General features: G+C 43.3%; 2 protein-coding genes, 1 non-coding gene and 1 pseudogene across 4 annotated transcripts; 2 read left to right on the plus strand and 2 right to left on the minus strand.

Moving 5' to 3' along the window:
* Positions 1-498: 498 nt before the first annotated feature.
* LOC125524574 (nifU-like protein 2, chloroplastic) lies at positions 499-2,550 on the plus strand. 2 transcript variants are annotated; one of them, XM_048689617.1, is made up of 4 exons: positions 499-711; positions 790-882; positions 990-1,300; positions 2,132-2,550. In XM_048689617.1, exons 1-4 carry the CDS (start codon positions 645-647, stop codon positions 2,321-2,323), a joined length of 663 nt encoding a protein of 220 aa, XP_048545574.1. In that variant the 5' UTR covers positions 499-644; the 3' UTR covers positions 2,324-2,550. The 2 variants fall into 2 exon arrangements, with proteins under 2 accessions (XP_048545574.1, XP_048545568.1); XM_048689611.1 differs by having other exon boundaries at positions 509-719; positions 795-882.
* A 349-nt stretch (positions 2,551-2,899) lies between these two features.
* LOC125524586 lies at positions 2,900-3,468 on the minus strand. Its single transcript, XM_048689626.1, has one exon. It carries the CDS (start codon positions 3,332-3,334, stop codon positions 3,143-3,145), a length of 192 nt encoding a protein of 63 aa, XP_048545583.1. The 5' UTR covers positions 3,335-3,468; the 3' UTR covers positions 2,900-3,142.
* A 45-nt stretch (positions 3,469-3,513) lies between these two features.
* Positions 3,514-3,588, plus strand: TRNAR-UCU. The gene has a single exon. It is a non-coding gene; the product is annotated as a tRNA-Arg (tRNA).
* Positions 3,589-16,498: 12,910 nt separating this feature from the next.
* LOC125533022 lies at positions 16,499-18,092 on the minus strand (annotated as a pseudogene).
* Positions 18,093-18,350: the final 258 nt, after the last annotated feature.

An 18,350-nucleotide genomic window follows, 5' to 3' on the forward strand; every position in this document is an offset into this window, starting at 1 on the left:
ACCTTATGACGTATGTTTCATGTACGTGGACATCAAAAGACAAAATTATCAGTATCATCAACTTATAAATAGTTACTATTTGAAAATTCAAGGTATATTTGTAGCTCAAGTATTTTACCAATATATTTGCGGTCATATTCACTCAACAGAAATCTTTGTATTTGACTAACACAAAGATACTCCAATAATGAGCAAATATTGCAGAGGTTACTCCCCACCTGACCTAGTTTGCAGAATGGGACATATTGCAGAGGTTACTCCCCACGAAATCCATCAGCTTTGCTTTGGGTTACCGCACAAAATTTAGCATATGTCGAAAATGTAATGATTTTGGTCCCGATTAAGATGAAAATCATCGGTTTGCATAAAATTCATCTGGTTTACTTAAATCGAATTTGCAATGTATGCATACAACGTTGGATGGCCGGCATCCGTGCGTGTCTGTTTAAAGGGTTTGCAGATGCCAGCACGTAGCATATGTGCATGGCCATCGGTTGGTTTGGTTGAACTAAAACCACACAAAATTTAGCAAAAGAAACGAGCGCTGGAGCAGGAATGCGGGCACACAAATACCACCCGCCACCCACGCCTCGCCAACAGCGGCGGCATCTCCAGGACCGGTTGCCTCCAGTCGGGCACCGGAGATGCAGGCGGCGGTAGCGGCGTTGACATGGGCGCCGACCACCTCGCCGTCTACCTCCTCCTCCTCCTCCTTCAAGGTAAGGCCTCTTGTTTCTCCGTCTCTTCTTGCTTATCCGCTTCATGTTGTCTAACGAGGAGCTGTTCGTGTCAAGGTTGGGGTCTCGTCGCGCTTGCGTGGGAGGAGAACGCCCTCTGCCGCGGCAACTTCTGTCGCCGTGTCCATTCGCCAGCCGCTGGAAGGTGAGACTTCCGTCCTTGCCGCAGATCAACTATAGTGACAGTTGGGTATGCTGGTCCTTACTAGAGGTGGATTTCTAAGTTTCATCTATCACGTTTTGTTGCTGCAGTTGTTCGACCCATTGCCGACCCGAATCCGGTGGTCGATTCGCCATTAACCGCTGAAAATGTGGAGCTTGTTCTGGATCAAGTCCGGCCGTATCTCATGGCAGACGGAGGCAACGTTGCCTTGCATGAGATCGACGGGAATGTGGTGAGGCTCAAGCTGCAAGGAGCATGCGGGGCGTGCCCGAGCTCGGTGATGACCATGAGGATGGGCATTCAGCGGCGTTTGATGGATGAAATACCAGAGATTGCTGCAGTTGAAGCTATCACGGACAAGGACGCTGGGCTTAAGCTGAACGAAGAGAATGTTGAGAAGGTACTGTTACTTGTCAATGGTGCCATGTAGAATAATAAAAATTCTAATTGTGCAGACAACATACAATTCGATGCAGTGCAAAAGTTACACCGGGTATTTGTCAAGCATTAACCTATCTCATACTACATGAAATGCAAATAAAGATTCACTAGAGGGTCTTGCAGAGTCAGTTTGCGAAAACGTTTCTTAAATAAAACTAGGTTGTTGTCTTCAAATAGAATGCTAGTGTTCCAGTTCTTTTTATGCAACAGCATATCCTGTGTTGTCTTTAATTTCACATACCATTCTGGGGTGTGGGGACTATATACCTGGAGCAACAACCTTCGTGCCATGGACAGTATCGCCGTCCATCTTCTTTTGATAAGAGGATCTGTGATTTGTCCGTTAAATTTTGTGGCACAGTGATGACTGTTCCATGTGGTTGGTTTGTCGTCCATTCTTCCTTAGAATGACATTCCAATACAGAATGCAGAACATGTACTCCCTCCGTTTCTTTTTCTCCGCGTATTAGGTTTCTCTTAAGTCAAAACTTTGTAAACTTTGACTAAATTTATATTAAAAATTATCAACATCTACAATTACGAATAAATATAATAGTGCAAGTAATTGTTAGACATTATACATTGTCTCCTTGTTGCACACTGTCCTACACCTTGAGATGATCTATCTACTCCCTCTGTCCCATAATATAAGAGCGTTTTTGACACTACACTACACTAGTGTCAAAAACGCTCTTATATTATGGAACAGAGGGAGTAACTTTTATTGGCCCTTTCCATAGAGCAAATAAAGGTACATCTTTGAAAATTCCTTCCTTTCACCCAATGGCAGGTACTCGATGAGATCAGGCCATACCTCACCGGTGCAGGAGGCGGTAATCTCAGGTTTGTCGCGATCAACAAATTCTTCGTGAAAGTCCAACTCAAGGGCCCTGCAGCAGGTGTGGCGGCCGTCCGAGTTGCTATAGCACAGAAGCTCAAAGAGAAGATCCCATCCATCGCAGCTGTCCGGCTACTGCCGTAAACTTCAACTGCAAAACATTGCTGTGAATATCTGGTTATCCAGGAGAATGCTATGAATGCGCTAACTGATCAGATCACCACTGTAGCTGTTAGCTGGTAGCCCCATGGAGAGTTTCTCATCTCTAGTCAGATGATATGCGACTATTGATGTGAAATGTTGTAACAAGGTTCTTTTGGTCTCCTCCTCTTGGGAAGGAAATGGAAAAGGTCAATCTTGGTCGAAATTAACTCGTTGCTTTGCCTGAAAAATTACATGATTTTGAAAGAAGCCAAGGCAGAAAGCATGAAGCCTTGTGGTCTCATCTGAAGAAGGGACGCTTCAGATTCACCTGAGCTTCTTGTTCCTGGAAATATTATCCAAAACTCGTTGCTTTGCCTGAAAAATTACACGATTTTGAAAGAAGCCAAGGCGGAAAGCATGAAGCCTTGTGGTCTCATCTGAAGAAGGGACGCTTCAGATTCACCTGAGCTTCTTGTTCCTGGAAATATTATCCATCTTCAACATATAAATAACATAAACATGAACAATCAATCTGATAGTATATAATGGACACCATCCAGTCAGGAGTTCAAGCCATGAACAAAGGAACACTGAAGCATTTTATTGTTCTAGAACACGGCAAGACTGGGGCATTACAATTCGTCATGCAAAATCGCAAAGGAACAGCATCCGAGCTACTTGTCGTCTCATATTTTGATTGTTACAGACGCGGAATCCATTGCATCAAACGAGACAAGGAGGAGGTGACTATACCCCGAGCCAAGATCTCGGGATTTCACACGCATCGCATCCAGAAGCAAACGACGACGGGCGACCGATCTAGATGGCGGAAGGGAGGATCTGGGAGACGACGAGGTAGGAGAGGAACCCAGCGAAGGCGAGCAGGAAGGCGTAGTCCACCGCCACGAACAGCGCGGTGGATCCGTGGCCCCTCTTGCGGCCCTTCTCCTCCTCCGCGGCCGCCGTGGCGCCGAACCCGATGCCGCTGCGCTTGTTCGCCGCTGCCTCCATCCCGCGCGCAGATGACCTCTTCCGCACCTCGCTCCGGCGACGGCGATGTGATGAGATGGGAGACGACGGGGAAGGCTATGTCTTGTCTTAGATATAGCGACAAGAGAACGGCGGAACCCAAGAAGACGCAACGCAGAAGACTAAAGAAGGAGAGGCGTGGGTTTGGCGCAGACAAAACAGCGCCTGTGGCCTAATGGATAAGGCGTCTGACTTCTAATCAGACGATTGTGGGTTCGAGTCCCACCAGGCTTGTGTTTTTAAGCTTGTTTTGATATTTCGATAGTTACTTTGTTTTTCTTTTGGTGTATCAAACACTCTTCAATAATACTCCCTTTGTAAACTAATATAAGAGCATTTAGATCGCTACTTTAGTATCCTAAACGCTTTTATATTAGTTTACGGAGGGAGTAACTAGTTTTTTTTAGTCTAAACACACTTCACTTTATTGGATAATGTTCATGGGGATACAATTTAGATCTGGGGGGTTCATGAGCCACACATGGCGCCCCGGGTCCAGACCAAAAGCATGCTTAGCAAGACTATGTGCCTCTAGATTTGTAGCCCGTCCTTTAAAGATGACGGTGCACTGTTGGAAAATCTCCATTGTCTCTCTGATCTCCTTCACGATAGGTGCATACATCCCACCAATGCCAAGTTTTATATCCTGCACCACACCCTTACAATCCGATGCAACAATAACATGGGATAATGAAAGATCTTGGGCGAGTGCAAGAGCCTCCCGGCAAGCTAGCGCCTCAAGTGTTGCTGGATCGGTGAGGCCGGCGCATCTGATCGCTGATGAGCCCAAGTAATTGCCATCTCCGCCCCTGCAAACTGCACTGAAAGAGCCCTCTTCATTTGCTCTGTTGACATCCCCGTCGACCCTGATTTTAGCAAAATTTTCCGGTGGCCTTATCCACCTAGGCTGCCTCCCTCCAGAACTAGTAACTGGAGTGTGTTTCACCTTAGCTACCTTGCAGTCATTGAGATCCCGAATAAACTTCAAGATGAATTGATGTGTTGACATCGGGCTCTGAAAGATGTGCTCATGTAATGCTTGGCGTCGGGAGAACCAAATAGCCCACAGAGTAACAAGTACTTGAGTGAACTCCGCCGAGGGAAGCGTGTCCAGTAGAGAGAAGATCCACCGTTTTGCATCTGGTTCGGTTGTTTCGGTTAAAACCTCAAAAATCTCAGGCGCTTGCAAAGCCCAGAACGAACGAGCAACGTGGCAGTGTATGAGAGAGTGTTGCCAGGAATCTGTTGCACCACATAGCCCGCAACTGTCCACGGTCGCCATGTTTCGGTGGTGTAGCACATCCGCCGTCGGGATCGACTGTTGAGCTAGTCTCCAGAGAAAGATTTTGATCTTTGAAGGCACTTCGACCTTCCATAGCTTGGACCAGGACTTCTGTTCACCTTCAGAGTTGGAGGAATTCGCTCGCCCCTCTAGCCAAGCTTCTCGGCTGTGTTTCGTGGTAACAAGCATGCGATATGCCGATCGAACTGAAAAAACCCTGTTCCTCTCATGAGCCCAAGACCAGAAGTCATCAATCTGCTTAGTGCATAGAGGAATTGAGAACATAGCCGTGGCATCAGTCGGTAAAAAGACTTGAGTCACAACCTCTCGGTCCCAGGAAGCATCCGACATTATCAGTTCACTAACAAGCTGCGTTGGATTAGCAACCCTGCTCGTGATCGGTCTCATGTTATGAGGGCGCGGGAGCCAGTTGTGATGCCATATCTCCGTAGACTGCCCATCACCAACCCGGCGTATGAGACCTTGTGACATATTATCTCTTCCATCAAGAATAGCTCTCCACACTTGAGATGGGGAAGAGCCAAGTTCGGCATGGAGGAATTCTCCCGTGGGGAAATACTTGGCCTTTAGGATTCTTGCACTTAGGGTGTTTGGGTCTGTCAGAATACGCCACGCCTGTCTCGCTAGAAGAACAAGGTTAAAAAGTTCAATATCGCGAAAACCAAGGCCCCCACACTGCTTAGGCCTTGTCATGGTACTCCAAGAAACCCAATGTGGCTTCCTCTTGCCATCCTTGCTGCCCCACCAAAATTTCCTTATGAGAGAGTTCAAGTGCTCCCAGAGCCCGCGAGGAAGTTTGAAGCATGACATTGAGTATACCGGAACAGCCTGTGCCACTGACTTGATTAGAACTTCTTTCCCTCCCAGAGATATAATTTTTTCCAGCCAACCCTTTACTTTGTTCCACACTCTGTCCTTCAAAAACTTAAAGGCACCATTTTTGCTGTTTCCCACATCCGATGGCATTCCCAAGTATCTTTCTGAAAGAGACTCATTGGTTATGTTGAGTGCCTGTTTCACTTCAGCTCTGAGACTGTTTGGACACCCTTTGCTGAAAAAAACCGATGATTTTGAAAGGTTGACTCTCTGACCCGAGGCATTACAGTAAGAGTCTAACAAGGAGGACAACTCGTTTGCTCCATCAACACTGGCCTTAACAAACAACAGGCTATCATCTGCGAAAAGCAAGTGGCTTACCGGCAGAGCCGATGGAGCAACTTGAATACCATTGAGGTGCGATGACTCATTTGTAGTTTTTAAGAGGCACGAAAGGCCCTCCACTGTAAGCAAGAATAGGTAAGGAGAAATTGGGTCCCCCTGTCGGATCCCTCTAGACGGCAAAAATTCTTCGAGTTTTGTGCCATTGAATAAAACTGAGAATTTAACGGAACTCACCATTCTCATGATCAGAGCTACCCACGTGGGAGCAAAGCCCATCTTTAGCATAATGGCCTCCAAATAGTTCCACTCAACCCTATCATAAGCTTTCATCATGTCCAACTTAACTGCACAGAAACGGTTTCTTTGCGCCTTGTTCCTTTTCATGAAGTGCAAGCATTCATACGCCGTGATGATATTGTCTGTAATCAGCCTTCCTGGCACAAAAGCAGATTGCTCCTCGGAGATAATATCAGGCAGGATGATTTTTAGTCTATTGGACAAAACCTTTGAAGCAATCTTGTAAAGGACGTTACAGAGACTTATGGGTCGAAATTGCGTGAGCTGGGTTGGATCTTTTACCTTCGGGATTAGAACCAAGATAGTTTCATTGATTACTTCCGGGCTCTCCTCACCATGAAGAATGCGAAGAACCACCTCTGTTACCTCAGTACCACATAAGGCCCAATGCCTTTGGAAGAAGTGAGCCGGATATCCGTCGGGTCCAGGTGCCTTCGTAGGATACATTTGGAACAAGGCCATCTTAACCTCTTCTGTCGTGTACGGTGTGAGTAAGTTTTCATTCATCTCACTTGTCACCTTGGTCGGAACAGCCGCCAAAACCTCATCCATGCCCGACGTCCCTTCGGAAGTAAAGAGATTTTTGTAAAAGGAGTTCGCAAGGTTGGCCATCTCTGACACATCTTGCATCGTCGATCCATCATCCCGTTGGAGGTTTTTAATCTGGTTCTTCCTACGCCGCATGCTAGCTCGTCGTTGGAAGTATTTCGTGTTTTTATCTCCGTCCGTAAGCCAGTCCACCCGGGATCTTTGTCGAAGCAGGATCTCTTCCATATGATAGAGCTCGACGAGCCGATCCACCGTTTTAACCTCTGCATGTGACGGCGCAGTTCTCTGGGGGTCATTCTGGAAAACTGCAAGTGCTTTCTTGAGTTTTTTAATCTCCCTTGACACCTTCCCGATCGTTGCCCCACTCCATTGGGTTAGAGAGATAGACAGGTTTGTGAGTTTTTTATTCATATCGGCAACAGTGTTCGCTCCCTGCTCCTGCGCCCAAAGACTGTCCAGGGCCGCTTTGTATTCGGCATGTCTCTCCCAGTACAACTCGTATCTGAAGATTTTATCTCCTTTGTTAGCTGTCGGACGGGGTTCTAACTGCAACTGGATGGGGCAATGGTCCGAGGTAGCTGCATTTTAATGGAATAAAGTGGCATGAGGGAACATATCAACCCAATCACTGTTCACCACAGCACGGTCTAGACGCACTCTGCAATATGTGCCGCCTGCTGTTTTCTTCTCAAAGGTCCATGGACGACCTTGGTAGCCCAAGTCATCAAGAGCGCAGACATCCATCGCATCTCGAAAGCCAGCTATCTGTGAAGCACGCCTCTGTCCTGATCCGACATGTTCATGGGCATGTAAGACCTCATTGAAATCTCCTAAACATAGCCAGGGCAATGGGTTAACCGAGACTAAAGATTTTAGCATATCCCAAGTTTTATATCGCTCTCCGACTTGGGCTTCCCCATAAACGCAGGTGAGGCGCCAGTCTGCGCTGTTAGGGGAGCTAACTGTGGCATCTATGTGGTACTCCGAATAACCAAAAACATTGATATTTATTCCATCATTCCAAAAAAGGCCAAGACCAACGCTACGGCTGGTGCTACCAACAGCATAAGCATGAGAAAAACCTAGTGTGTCACCAAGACTTTCGACCCGTGCTTTTGAAATTTGTGTCTCAACTACGCACAACACGGTCGGGGCAAATTGCTTCGCTAGATCACAAAGCTCCTGAATTGTCACGGCTTTGCCCACACCACGACAATTCCAGCATAGGAAATTCATTGCGCCTGGCGATCCTCCTCACGGGAGGTCGCCGATTTTGTGTCGTTTGTTTTTTCCGGGGCACCACTCTTCTTCAAGTTGTTCTTATCTTGGTTTGCTCGGAGCCTTTTCTGCTCCTGCTTGGAGAGGGACTTGCCGGCACCATCGTCAGTGGCAAGGCTAGGGCACTGTTGGCCGCAGGCGGGGCTGTCTTTTGGCTGATCACACCCAGGTCATCTGGCATGCGCTTCCTGTTCCCATCTGCTTCTTTCATCACCGCATCCATGTCACCATCTGATTCTTGCTCTGAGTGTTTCTGTCCCATGCTCATAGGGTCCATACCGCGTCCTCCCCGGCCACCACGACGGCCTCCTTGTCGCCCCTTGCCCTAGCCAGCTCCAGGGCCAGCACCAACTCGCATATTCCATGTTGCCCTCAGATCCTTGAAGTATAGGGATGATGGAGGATGAATCCCGTCACCATGCTCCTTGAAGACATGCCCTAGATGGCCACATACAGCACACCAGTCCGGAAGGCTCTCATACTTCACACGATAGATATGTTATTTACCATCACGGATCATGGAAACCGCATTCTTGAGAGGCTTGTTGACATTGATCCTAACCCAGACGCGGTAGAAGTTACCCGCAAAGTCCTGAGTCATTGTTTCCGTAAACAAAACCTCTCCCACTTTAGCTGCAAGAGGTCCCACTAGATGAGCATACAAATCTAGGACGTCATGGATCTGAATCCATATGTTGAGATGGTCTAGATTCACCTCCGTTGGCTTAGTGATTCCATCATAAGGCTCAATGACCACTGCGTTTCCTCTGAAATTCCATGGCCCCTCCTGCATGACCCGTTCCCAATCTCCCAAGCAGAAGAATTGCATCGTGTAGAGATTATCATCGAGGGGACGGAACTTTACATCATGCGCGAGGTCCCAGGCTGACCTCATGTTCCTGAAGAACCAATATTGGCTGTATGGTTTATCTATGTGAACCCTAGCCACAACCATCCACCTGGTAGCCTCTGGTGGCGCCGCTTTCTCATCGAAAACAACATCATCGAGATCCTCCTCTCTGAGACCTAACTCAGCCATCATCTTTTCTATCTCTGTCGCGGAACCCGAGCCCAACGCCTCATGGGCGTTCGCTCCCATCGCCGCAGACGAAACCTTGAACTCTAGACCGAAAAGAACAGATCAGGCGCTGAAGCGAACCCTAGCTCTCGTCTCGAAACCAAGCCGACGATCAAGGCCAGGAAGTGATGCAGGGATCACCCCTTAGTCAGCCCGAATCGTCAGACGAGGGTAGATCGGAGGAGGGAAGACAAGATCTCGACGGTGGCATCAGAGCGCCTCCGGGAGGAGAAAACCCTAGCGAGAGGGGAAAAACTCACATTTGACACTTGGCTAGGAACCGTGCATTGCAACGGGAGAAAAAAAATTATAATCTACAATGGCTGTGACCACATTTTGCTACATCAGCGAGATACACTATCACTCTCAATTTCGAGAAATCATGACATTTTTTAAACTCATGGACATATTTGAAATCATAAACAATTTTCAAATTTGTCAACACTTTTACAAATTTTCGATCATTTTATAAAATCAAGAACATTATTTGATTCATGAACATTTTATACTATTTTAAGACTTTTTTAAAAAGATTCAACATTTTTTAAACAATTTTCTTGAATCGATGAACATTTCTAGAATCGACGAACATTATTTTGGAAATTGGTGGAACAATTTCTGAAATCCACGAACATTTTCTAAAATGCATGATCATTTTGGAATCAACGAACATTTAATGAATGAATAAAGTACTTTGTAAGCCACAAACAGTTTTTGTATTTTAAGGACATTTTTCCATTCATAAACATTTTTTGAATTGGCAAAATTCTGTTCAATTTCATTACAATTTTTAATACGCAATCTTTTTAAAATTTTATGAACATTTGTTTTCAAAATTTGGAACATTTTTGAATAAGCAAACATTTTCTTTACAAAATCACAGTTTTTTTGATTCAACAAACATTTTTTGATTTATTAAACATTTTATTTCAAAACTCTCATTTTTTAAATTTCTGGACCTTTTTTGAATTCCCTAATTATTTATGATGTATATTAGAATATAGTAACTTCTGCCAAGAAAATAATTCCAGAAAATCATACACTTGCACTCACCTTCATGTAGTATTTTTTTTCTGTTCCTGCTATACATCGCCTTGTATGTGTTCACATTGTGTTTTTTATATGAAGGCAATCAGGTGTTGCTTCCATTGATTAAGGAGAGTGTTCAGTACATTGAAATGCAGTACAAGGAAAGGTGAAAATACAAAGAAAATAAAGAACTCTGGTTCAAGAAGATTATTTACAGAGTATAGTTTTGCTTGCTCGAAGCTTGCTGCAATTGGAAGAAAACCACATATAGCTTGTTCTCTGCAAAACTTTGCAAAGCATCAATGCTATCCGTTCAACAAATTATCTCCCCCCAACAAAGTAGTATACTCCTGTGGTCCTACCATGAATTTTAAAATCTGTAAAGAGCTGCATGATTGTTTAGTACTCCAAAAGAATTAAATGCGCCATGGTAATTTAAATTTTGAAACATGCTTTTGCATACGCAATGACGATATGCTCCATTATATCCATTGAAGTAGTGACAAACTGGTTACTGCAGCCTGTTCAAAAAAAGGCAATGAATTCTTAGCTCAAGTGTAGGATCAGAAAAATGAGACTGACATCCACTGATGGGATAGTAGGCAAGATGAATATGTGTTGCTTCTATTGGAACCAAATCCTTAGCCATGGCATGCATCATCAGTTTACTTACTGATGAGTACATGACTAACTTGGATACGACCAAAAATATTGCATACATGCATATTTGTCAGGTGATTTCTAACGCAAACTATTCAATAATCTATTTATGTTATCCAGAACAAAAATACTTCACACACTTTTGTGTTTTGTCTAATTGCAGATGTATGGGACATTTGTACAACCCACATATGAAGATAAGGGAAAAGGAGAAGTTTAGGTTCTGTTCAAAAAGTCCTCTCACATCACTTTTGGGCCAAGAGAAGATAGAGTCCAAGTCTCTCACGTTCTGGATTCAGATTCGGACTGCACAGACATACCTGACCCAAAACGGCAACAACTTTTTTCATACGGACTCTGAATTGGGTGATTCTTTTTTTGTTGGAAACTAGATTTCGTGCTCTTTCCAACCCAATTGGATTCACCTTCAAATTCGTCCGGAGCGTTGAGTTATGGATGAAACAATCTAACGTTGCAGCAGAATCCGAGTCAAACTACGAGCCCAAATGTGTTGCATCACCTCCACTTGGGCCCATGAGCCTTGTACGACCTAGGGTTAGTTTTAGGCTGCCTTGGGACGTCCTCCCACCTCCTTGGCCGCCACCCCTTGCTCCTATATAAGTAGATCCATCTAGTAGCTTTTTCCTTGGGATTTGTTTAGTTAAAAGTTAGCCATTGCAACTTCGTGTACTTCGTTTGTGTCCAACGACCAGACCATGACCGCTTACGGATCCCCACCATTATCAATGCTTCATATATATTCGCAATATTCAGATTGCATTATCATATTCTTGCTTGTTCTTCGATTGTGTCCAGGAATAGACCTTCATGGTCAGGCTGATCGTGCTTCCAGCATCGTCAGTAACCTCGGGAGATTGGTTTAGCGCTTGCTAAGGCGCAACGTCATGCACGTTTGTAGTCGGATCGTCAAAGTCGTCTCCACCAAATCGATAGTTATCATCTCATCGAAAGATCGGGACACCTTCGCCTCTATCAAGTGGTATCAGTTTTCAGGTTGCTCGGTGAGAATTTTCAGTTTCCCCTAAATTAGATTTATTTTCTTACCTATTGTCCAAGAAAAAGCCACAAAAAAGTTAGATCTATTCTTCCTTTTGTCCAAGCCAGTCTGAGCCTTTGCAATTTTCTTTTCATTGTTTGCATTATTGAATTATCGGTTGCATCGTCGTGTCGAGTTGCTGGTCTTAGTGTCTAGTTCGTTTAGAGTTTCGAGTTCTGTTCACATTAGTCACATCGCCGTTGCATCGTTATCCCTTCCACTGTCCACCACACCATCCAGCAATTTCCACCACGTGCTACCCATAGTTCATTGTCACAGTCATAGTTGAGGTCGTTCACATCTTCGCTTGATCCAATCTGCATCTTATTTAGTTTGTCTTGGAAAGAGGGAGAGAAAAAAAGACAGAGAAAAAAAGAGAGAGAAAAAGAAAAAAAGTTAGAGAAAAAAAGAGAGAAAGAAAAAGAAAAAAAGTGTGAGGAAAAAAAGAGAGAAAAAAACAAAATTCAGATCTATCTAGACTCAATCTCATAGTTGAATTTTGTTTTGTGCACTGTTCAGTAAAACATGCATCACTTCCTCATACGAAGTCCGATTTGGCTCCGCGAGTACTCAAATAAAAGCTAGCGATGAGCCGCATCTAAATAGTTGCAGAAGCTAGTTTAATATTTGGCACCTCAAAATCGGCTTCTAAATATGTCTTTTTGCCCTTCGAAGTTTACGAACACAACTTATTCCAGTTTTTCATGCCAGTTTTAGAATTTTTTGACTCCTCATATCAACTCGGAATTGAGTGATTCCTTTTGTGTTTGAAAGCATGAGTCAATACCATTCTTGAAAAAAAGTAATCAGAAAATTGGCTCAAACTTTTCCAGAGGAAAGTTGGAGAAAGAGAGTTGTTGTATATCCTGCTTGGCAGTTGTTTTTCATCACTATCTTTACCGCCGTTGTGATTTTCACTTATATCTTGCTGTCCGAGCTACTAAGTATCCTTCATTGATGCTAGTTGTGCTATGTCGTGACCTCATTAGTGTTCTAGGCTCGCGTCTCTAGTCCGGTCTAGCCTAGGACCAACACAGTACCGTCGTTGAACGTTTATTCAACATTGCATCTTTGAATTGATTATTGCTAATCTTTTGCTACCATATATAGCCAACCCAGCTCCACATATTTCTACACCGTGTATACATACGTTCCCCTGGCAATCGCTTTACACAATCTTCAGAGTTATTTGACACCGCTGGTTGCCTGTCACCACCTGCTGCTTGGTAAGAACTTGTAAGATATTGATATTTGCTTTACTGTGAGCGCTTTACCACCACACCCTAGTAGTCCATAGGAACATTATTCTTGAATTTTGTTTCTTATTTCTACTAATCATGACAGGTTCCGAAGATAGAAGTTCTTTTGGACGACGAACACATCTTCACCATCACGAGAGTTGGGACAACACACACAAGCACATGGTCAGGTTATCTTTTTACCGTCATTTGAGGGTAGATTTAATCCTACAACTTATCTAGCTTGGGATCTTGAAGTAGAACAAGTTTTTAGTCACCATGACTTTTCTGAACTTGAGCGAGTGCGAGCAGCCACTAGAGCATTTACTGGTTTTGCTTCTGTTTGGTGGAGTGTACATTATAAGAAAAACATTGATAACCAACCCACAACTTGGAAAGTTTTGAAAGCTATAATGAGACAACATTTTTTCTGTCCTTACTATCGTCGTGAATTGCTTCGCAAATTTGAACAATTTAAACAAGGCAACAACACTGTTCATGCTTACTACCAAGAGTTCAAATCTTATATGCATCATTGTGACATAGAAGAATCTGAGAATGATACAATGAATAGATTTTTTGGTGGTTTGAACCATGATATTCAGGCAAGATTTCAGTATATTCCTTGTTGCATTACTGGTATGTATGTCCGTGCTTGTACCTTTGAGAGACAGATACAGGAGGATGCATTAGGTGACTACAACAACTACTATTCCAGTTCATGCTCACCACCGCCGGTTGGTTCCTCCACCGTTGCACCTCGGATTGTGAGCGCGGCATCATCTCAAGAGTATGGTACATTGTCAACGTCCGTACCTACATCAGCTACATCTTTGCGACAAGGTAACAATAAAGGTATTGATGATATAACTTCACATGAGAATGATGCATGCCTAGTTAACTTGAATGCGTCATGTATTGAGTTACCTATTGATTTGAGCACACCACCTATTTTAGAGAATCTTGTTACTATCATGAATGCGTCATGTGATCAAACAACTAAAATATCAACAATTTTGAGTGCACCCATTGAATTAACTGTTAATGCAAAAGAACCAATGTTTAATCATTTTGATATGACCTCCAATCTTGGTGATGATTCTGTGTTCAATGACTTATTGCATGTTTGCTTATTTAAGCATGTTGTAGCATTTAATTTGATGCAAGTAATGTTTATTCACCAAAGTTGGGATGGTTTAATGATGAACATTACCGATCTTTTGAAATGAATAAGAGCTTCACTTATATGTGCAAACTGAGTTGCAATATTTTCATGCCTTCTACTTCTTGTGATAATTTTTTGGCTTTACATTTTATGAACTATGAAAGTTACTCATGTATACATGTGTCATATGTGCAAAAATCAAGGGAAGTTAAAATGGATGACATATACATATACAACATGTACACCTTGTCTCTTTTGTTAGCCACATTTCAGATTAAGCAACACCGAGGACGGCTTTGTTTTTAAAAAGGGGAGGATGATGAGGACATGACTACCTTGGATACGACCAAAAATATTGCATACATGCATATTTGTCAGGTGATTTCTAATGCAAACTATTCAATAATCTATTTATGTTATCTAGAACAAAAATACTTCACACACTTTTGTGTTTTGTCTAATTGCAGGTGTATGGGACATTTGTACAATCCACATATGAAGATAAGGGAAAAGGAGAAGTTTAGGTTCTGTTCAAAAAGTCACTTTTGGGCCAAGAGAAGATAGAGTCCAAGTCTCTCATGTTCTGGATTCAGATTCGGACTGCACAGACATACCTGACCCAAAACGGCAACAACTTTTTCATACGGACTCCGAATTGGGTGATTCTTTTTTTGTTGGAAACTAGATTTCGTGCGCTTTCCAACCCAATTGGATTCACCTTCAAATTCGTCCGGAGCGTTGAGTTATGGATGAAACAATCTGACGTTGCAGCAGAATCCGAGTCAAACTACAAGCCCAAATGTGTTGCATCACCTCCACTTGGGCCCATGAGCCTTGTACGACCTAGGGTTAGTTTTAGGATGCCTTGGGACGTCCTCCCACCTCCTTGGCCGCCACCCCTTGCTCCTATATAAGTACATCCATCTAGTAGCTTTTTCCTTGGGATTTGTTTAGTTAAAAGTTAGCCATTGCAACTTCGTGTACTTCGTTTGTGTCCAACGACCAGACCAAGACCGCTTACGGATCCCCACCATTATCAATACTTCATATATATTCACAATATTCAGATTGCATTATCATATTCTTGCTTGTTCTTCGATTGCGTGCAGGAATAGACCTTCGTGGTCAGGCTGATCATGCTTCCAACACCGTCAGTAACCTCGGGAGATTGGTTTAGCGATTGCTAAGGCGCAACGTCGTGCACGTTTGTAGTCGGATCGTCAAAGTCATCTCCACCAAATCGATAGTTATCATCTCATCGAAAGATCGAGACACCTTCGCCTCTATCACTTACACTATGAGGAAAAAAGTTAAAAGCTTTTGGCATAAAAACCTGCATATATTTCTCACTTCTACTGGAAAAACATGTCTAGATGAGCATTATGTCTATGCAAAACTCAGCTAGCAGCAGCGATAGCAAAATTTAGCTACCACGAAGTTCAGCTAGCACCAGTAATGGCAAAATTCAGCTAGCAGTGAAGCACCACATCATCGCTATCTCATTCTCCTTATCACAACCCGACCAAGGCCATGCCAATGGAGAGAAAAAATCGCAAGGGCCTATCCCAATAAGTATGACTCAAAACCAGCACAGGTCCCCATCCCATTTTTTAACAGGACGCGCTTCAAGCATACTTTCCTCAGCTACATGTATAAAACTACCATCAAGGCTGCCCGACAACACATAAGCTCCTTTTTTGGAACATCACACATGTCTTGATAAGAGGAAATGGGCAATAGCACCACCAAGTAAATCAATCTCGAAAAAGAAATTAAGTTTCCAGACGTGTTTACTGAACTGTGTTACACAAATGTACGTCAGGTCCCTTCTCTATAGTTTCATATTGGAGAAGAATGATGTCCTACAATCATCAAAATGGTGAGGTTAATTTACAAAAACTAACAATTTTTGTTATGATGAAACCTTCTAACTGCATCCAAAGGTTGAGATCAAAGCAAATATATGATCCTCGTTCATACAGTGAACTTTTGACAAGAGGTGCCACATTTGGAGTTTGTGTCAGCCACACACGATACTTTCTGTGGTACAACCTTTGCTATATCTGGAAAATGTAGAATTAAAAAAACCTGAGTACCTGTTTTACTTTGGTTTTCTTGATACAACTAATGAATCCCAGGACACCAGCACACATATTGTCTTCACATTCATTCTCTTTCAATGTTAATAGTCCCAAAATTTGTATTCTGAGTTCATATCAATCCTATAGATTCACCATTTTTTGAAAAGAATAATTTTTGCATCACATGTGTAAAAAAATAATGATTTAAATACTACATGATATGCTCAACATCAAAGAGTTTTTCTTCCACTTAGCAGACTATGATATCCTATAGTTTACAAAAAGCTCACATATCTAGTTCAAAGTAGTAGCTCTTCAAAATTGAGCAGTGGCCTAAAAACTGAAATATTTGGTATGCTTTCAAAGCTGGTGACTTGCTAACTTCCCTTTGTTATCTAATTTCTGGGCACATTGGCATACTGGCATGATAAAGACATGGTGACTTTGCTATAATTAAATACATGTACCGTGTGATTCTACAGGAAAAATGCAAGGAATGCCCACCAAGTGCATCACTGCAAGCATGGGAGTTCCTCACCTCCCCAGCGACTACCATCTGATTCTCCAATCCGTCAGACTTCAACACCTACATGAGGAGGCTTAAGTTTTAAAAATCAAATGGAAGGTCAAATTCAAGCAATTATTAAGCAATGCTATAACTCAACTCACACTGAAGCTGGAGGATCTCCTATCGAGACAAACCTTGCATTCAGAAGACGTGCCATCATACACATCAATTACAAATATACCAGCTCCCTTCCACACAAAACTGCATTTGACATGGTCGAATTGGCTAAAAATTTCGTAAATGAAGAATCTGAGTGCTCGCAGTTGTTTGTTTTTGCTTGAGATCACTAATCTTTTGCTTGAGATCTTGCATGAGATCACTAATCTTTTGCTTGACAAGGCGAGAGATTCATTTGGCTTCAGTCCCATAAAAAAGCAACAATCTCAAATACCCATCAGCTCCAATCTTGCTCAAGGTTGTTTTAATGACACCACTCAAGTGACTTGCGATCAAAGTCTAAGTCGACTGATGTTCGTCTTGCATCAGTTCTAAGCCACTCAGTACCGCCGACAGGGGGTAAAAAGAGATAATGAACAACACATGCCCTCATACTCTAAAGCTAAATAGTAATCTCTTCGATATTGAACACTGCTAAATACTGACCAAAGTTCCAAAGAGTAACCATTTTAATATGCCAGCTCCTTATTTATGTGTCAAGTGTAGTATTAGAGCATCATTTCTAAGTTCTAACTAATGGGAGTCCTGAGATCCTCGGTGATAGATATACAGTTCGCCCAAGGTGTTTACAAAACTGACATAAAGAGGATTGTGCAAAGGTTATGCTTATTGCTTAGTAGTGCTCAGACCTGAGGAGGGCCGTGCCACGGAAATCATCCTGCAGGTGGAGAGAGACGCGTCTGGCGACGTACGTGCTTGTCGATGTCCCCTTTTGGCGACTGACCTGAAAAGCACTACATCATTGTTATTTCATCGAACATGTTGAGAGCACTAAAACTTTCAACGATCCAAGGTATGGTAGAAGCTAGCGATGTCACCTGCACTAAAAGCCAGTGCAGGTGGAACTTGTAAGGCATAGAGAAGACTTGTCACTGGCCTGTTGGTCTTCTGCTTGTGCGTCTCTGTTGTGTTCGTCTTCCACTGCTGCTTCACTGTAATCGTCACTGTCGGAGTCCTCCTGACGGCATGGTGGCGCGGGCGAGAAAGCGGGTGCGAGAGAAGGCAACGGTCGCCCTACTCTTTTCCTCCCTCCACCAATCGCCCCTGCCATACGACCACCACCAGCGCTAGTCCTTCCCTCCACCATCCTCCTCTTCATCTGGCATGGGGCATATGCTCGAGGCTGCTTGTATGCCTCCCGAAAATCCAAATCAGCGATTCCCTCACGAATCCCCTTCCAGAAATCACGCGTGTTAGACTTATAATATAAGTCATGTACCGTTATATAAGGGGTTTCCTGCATATGTTCCACACCTGTACATGTATATATATTGGCCTATGGCCTCATGGGAATACAAGTTGCTTATTCCTAACATGGTATTAGAGCTAGGTCAATTTTTTGCACGCTGCAACTCGT

The sequence above is a fragment of the Triticum urartu genome, chromosome 1, assembly GCF_003073215.2.
Source record: "Triticum urartu cultivar G1812 chromosome 1, Tu2.1, whole genome shotgun sequence".
In the NCBI taxonomy this organism is placed as follows: domain Eukaryota; kingdom Viridiplantae; phylum Streptophyta; class Magnoliopsida; order Poales; family Poaceae; genus Triticum; species Triticum urartu.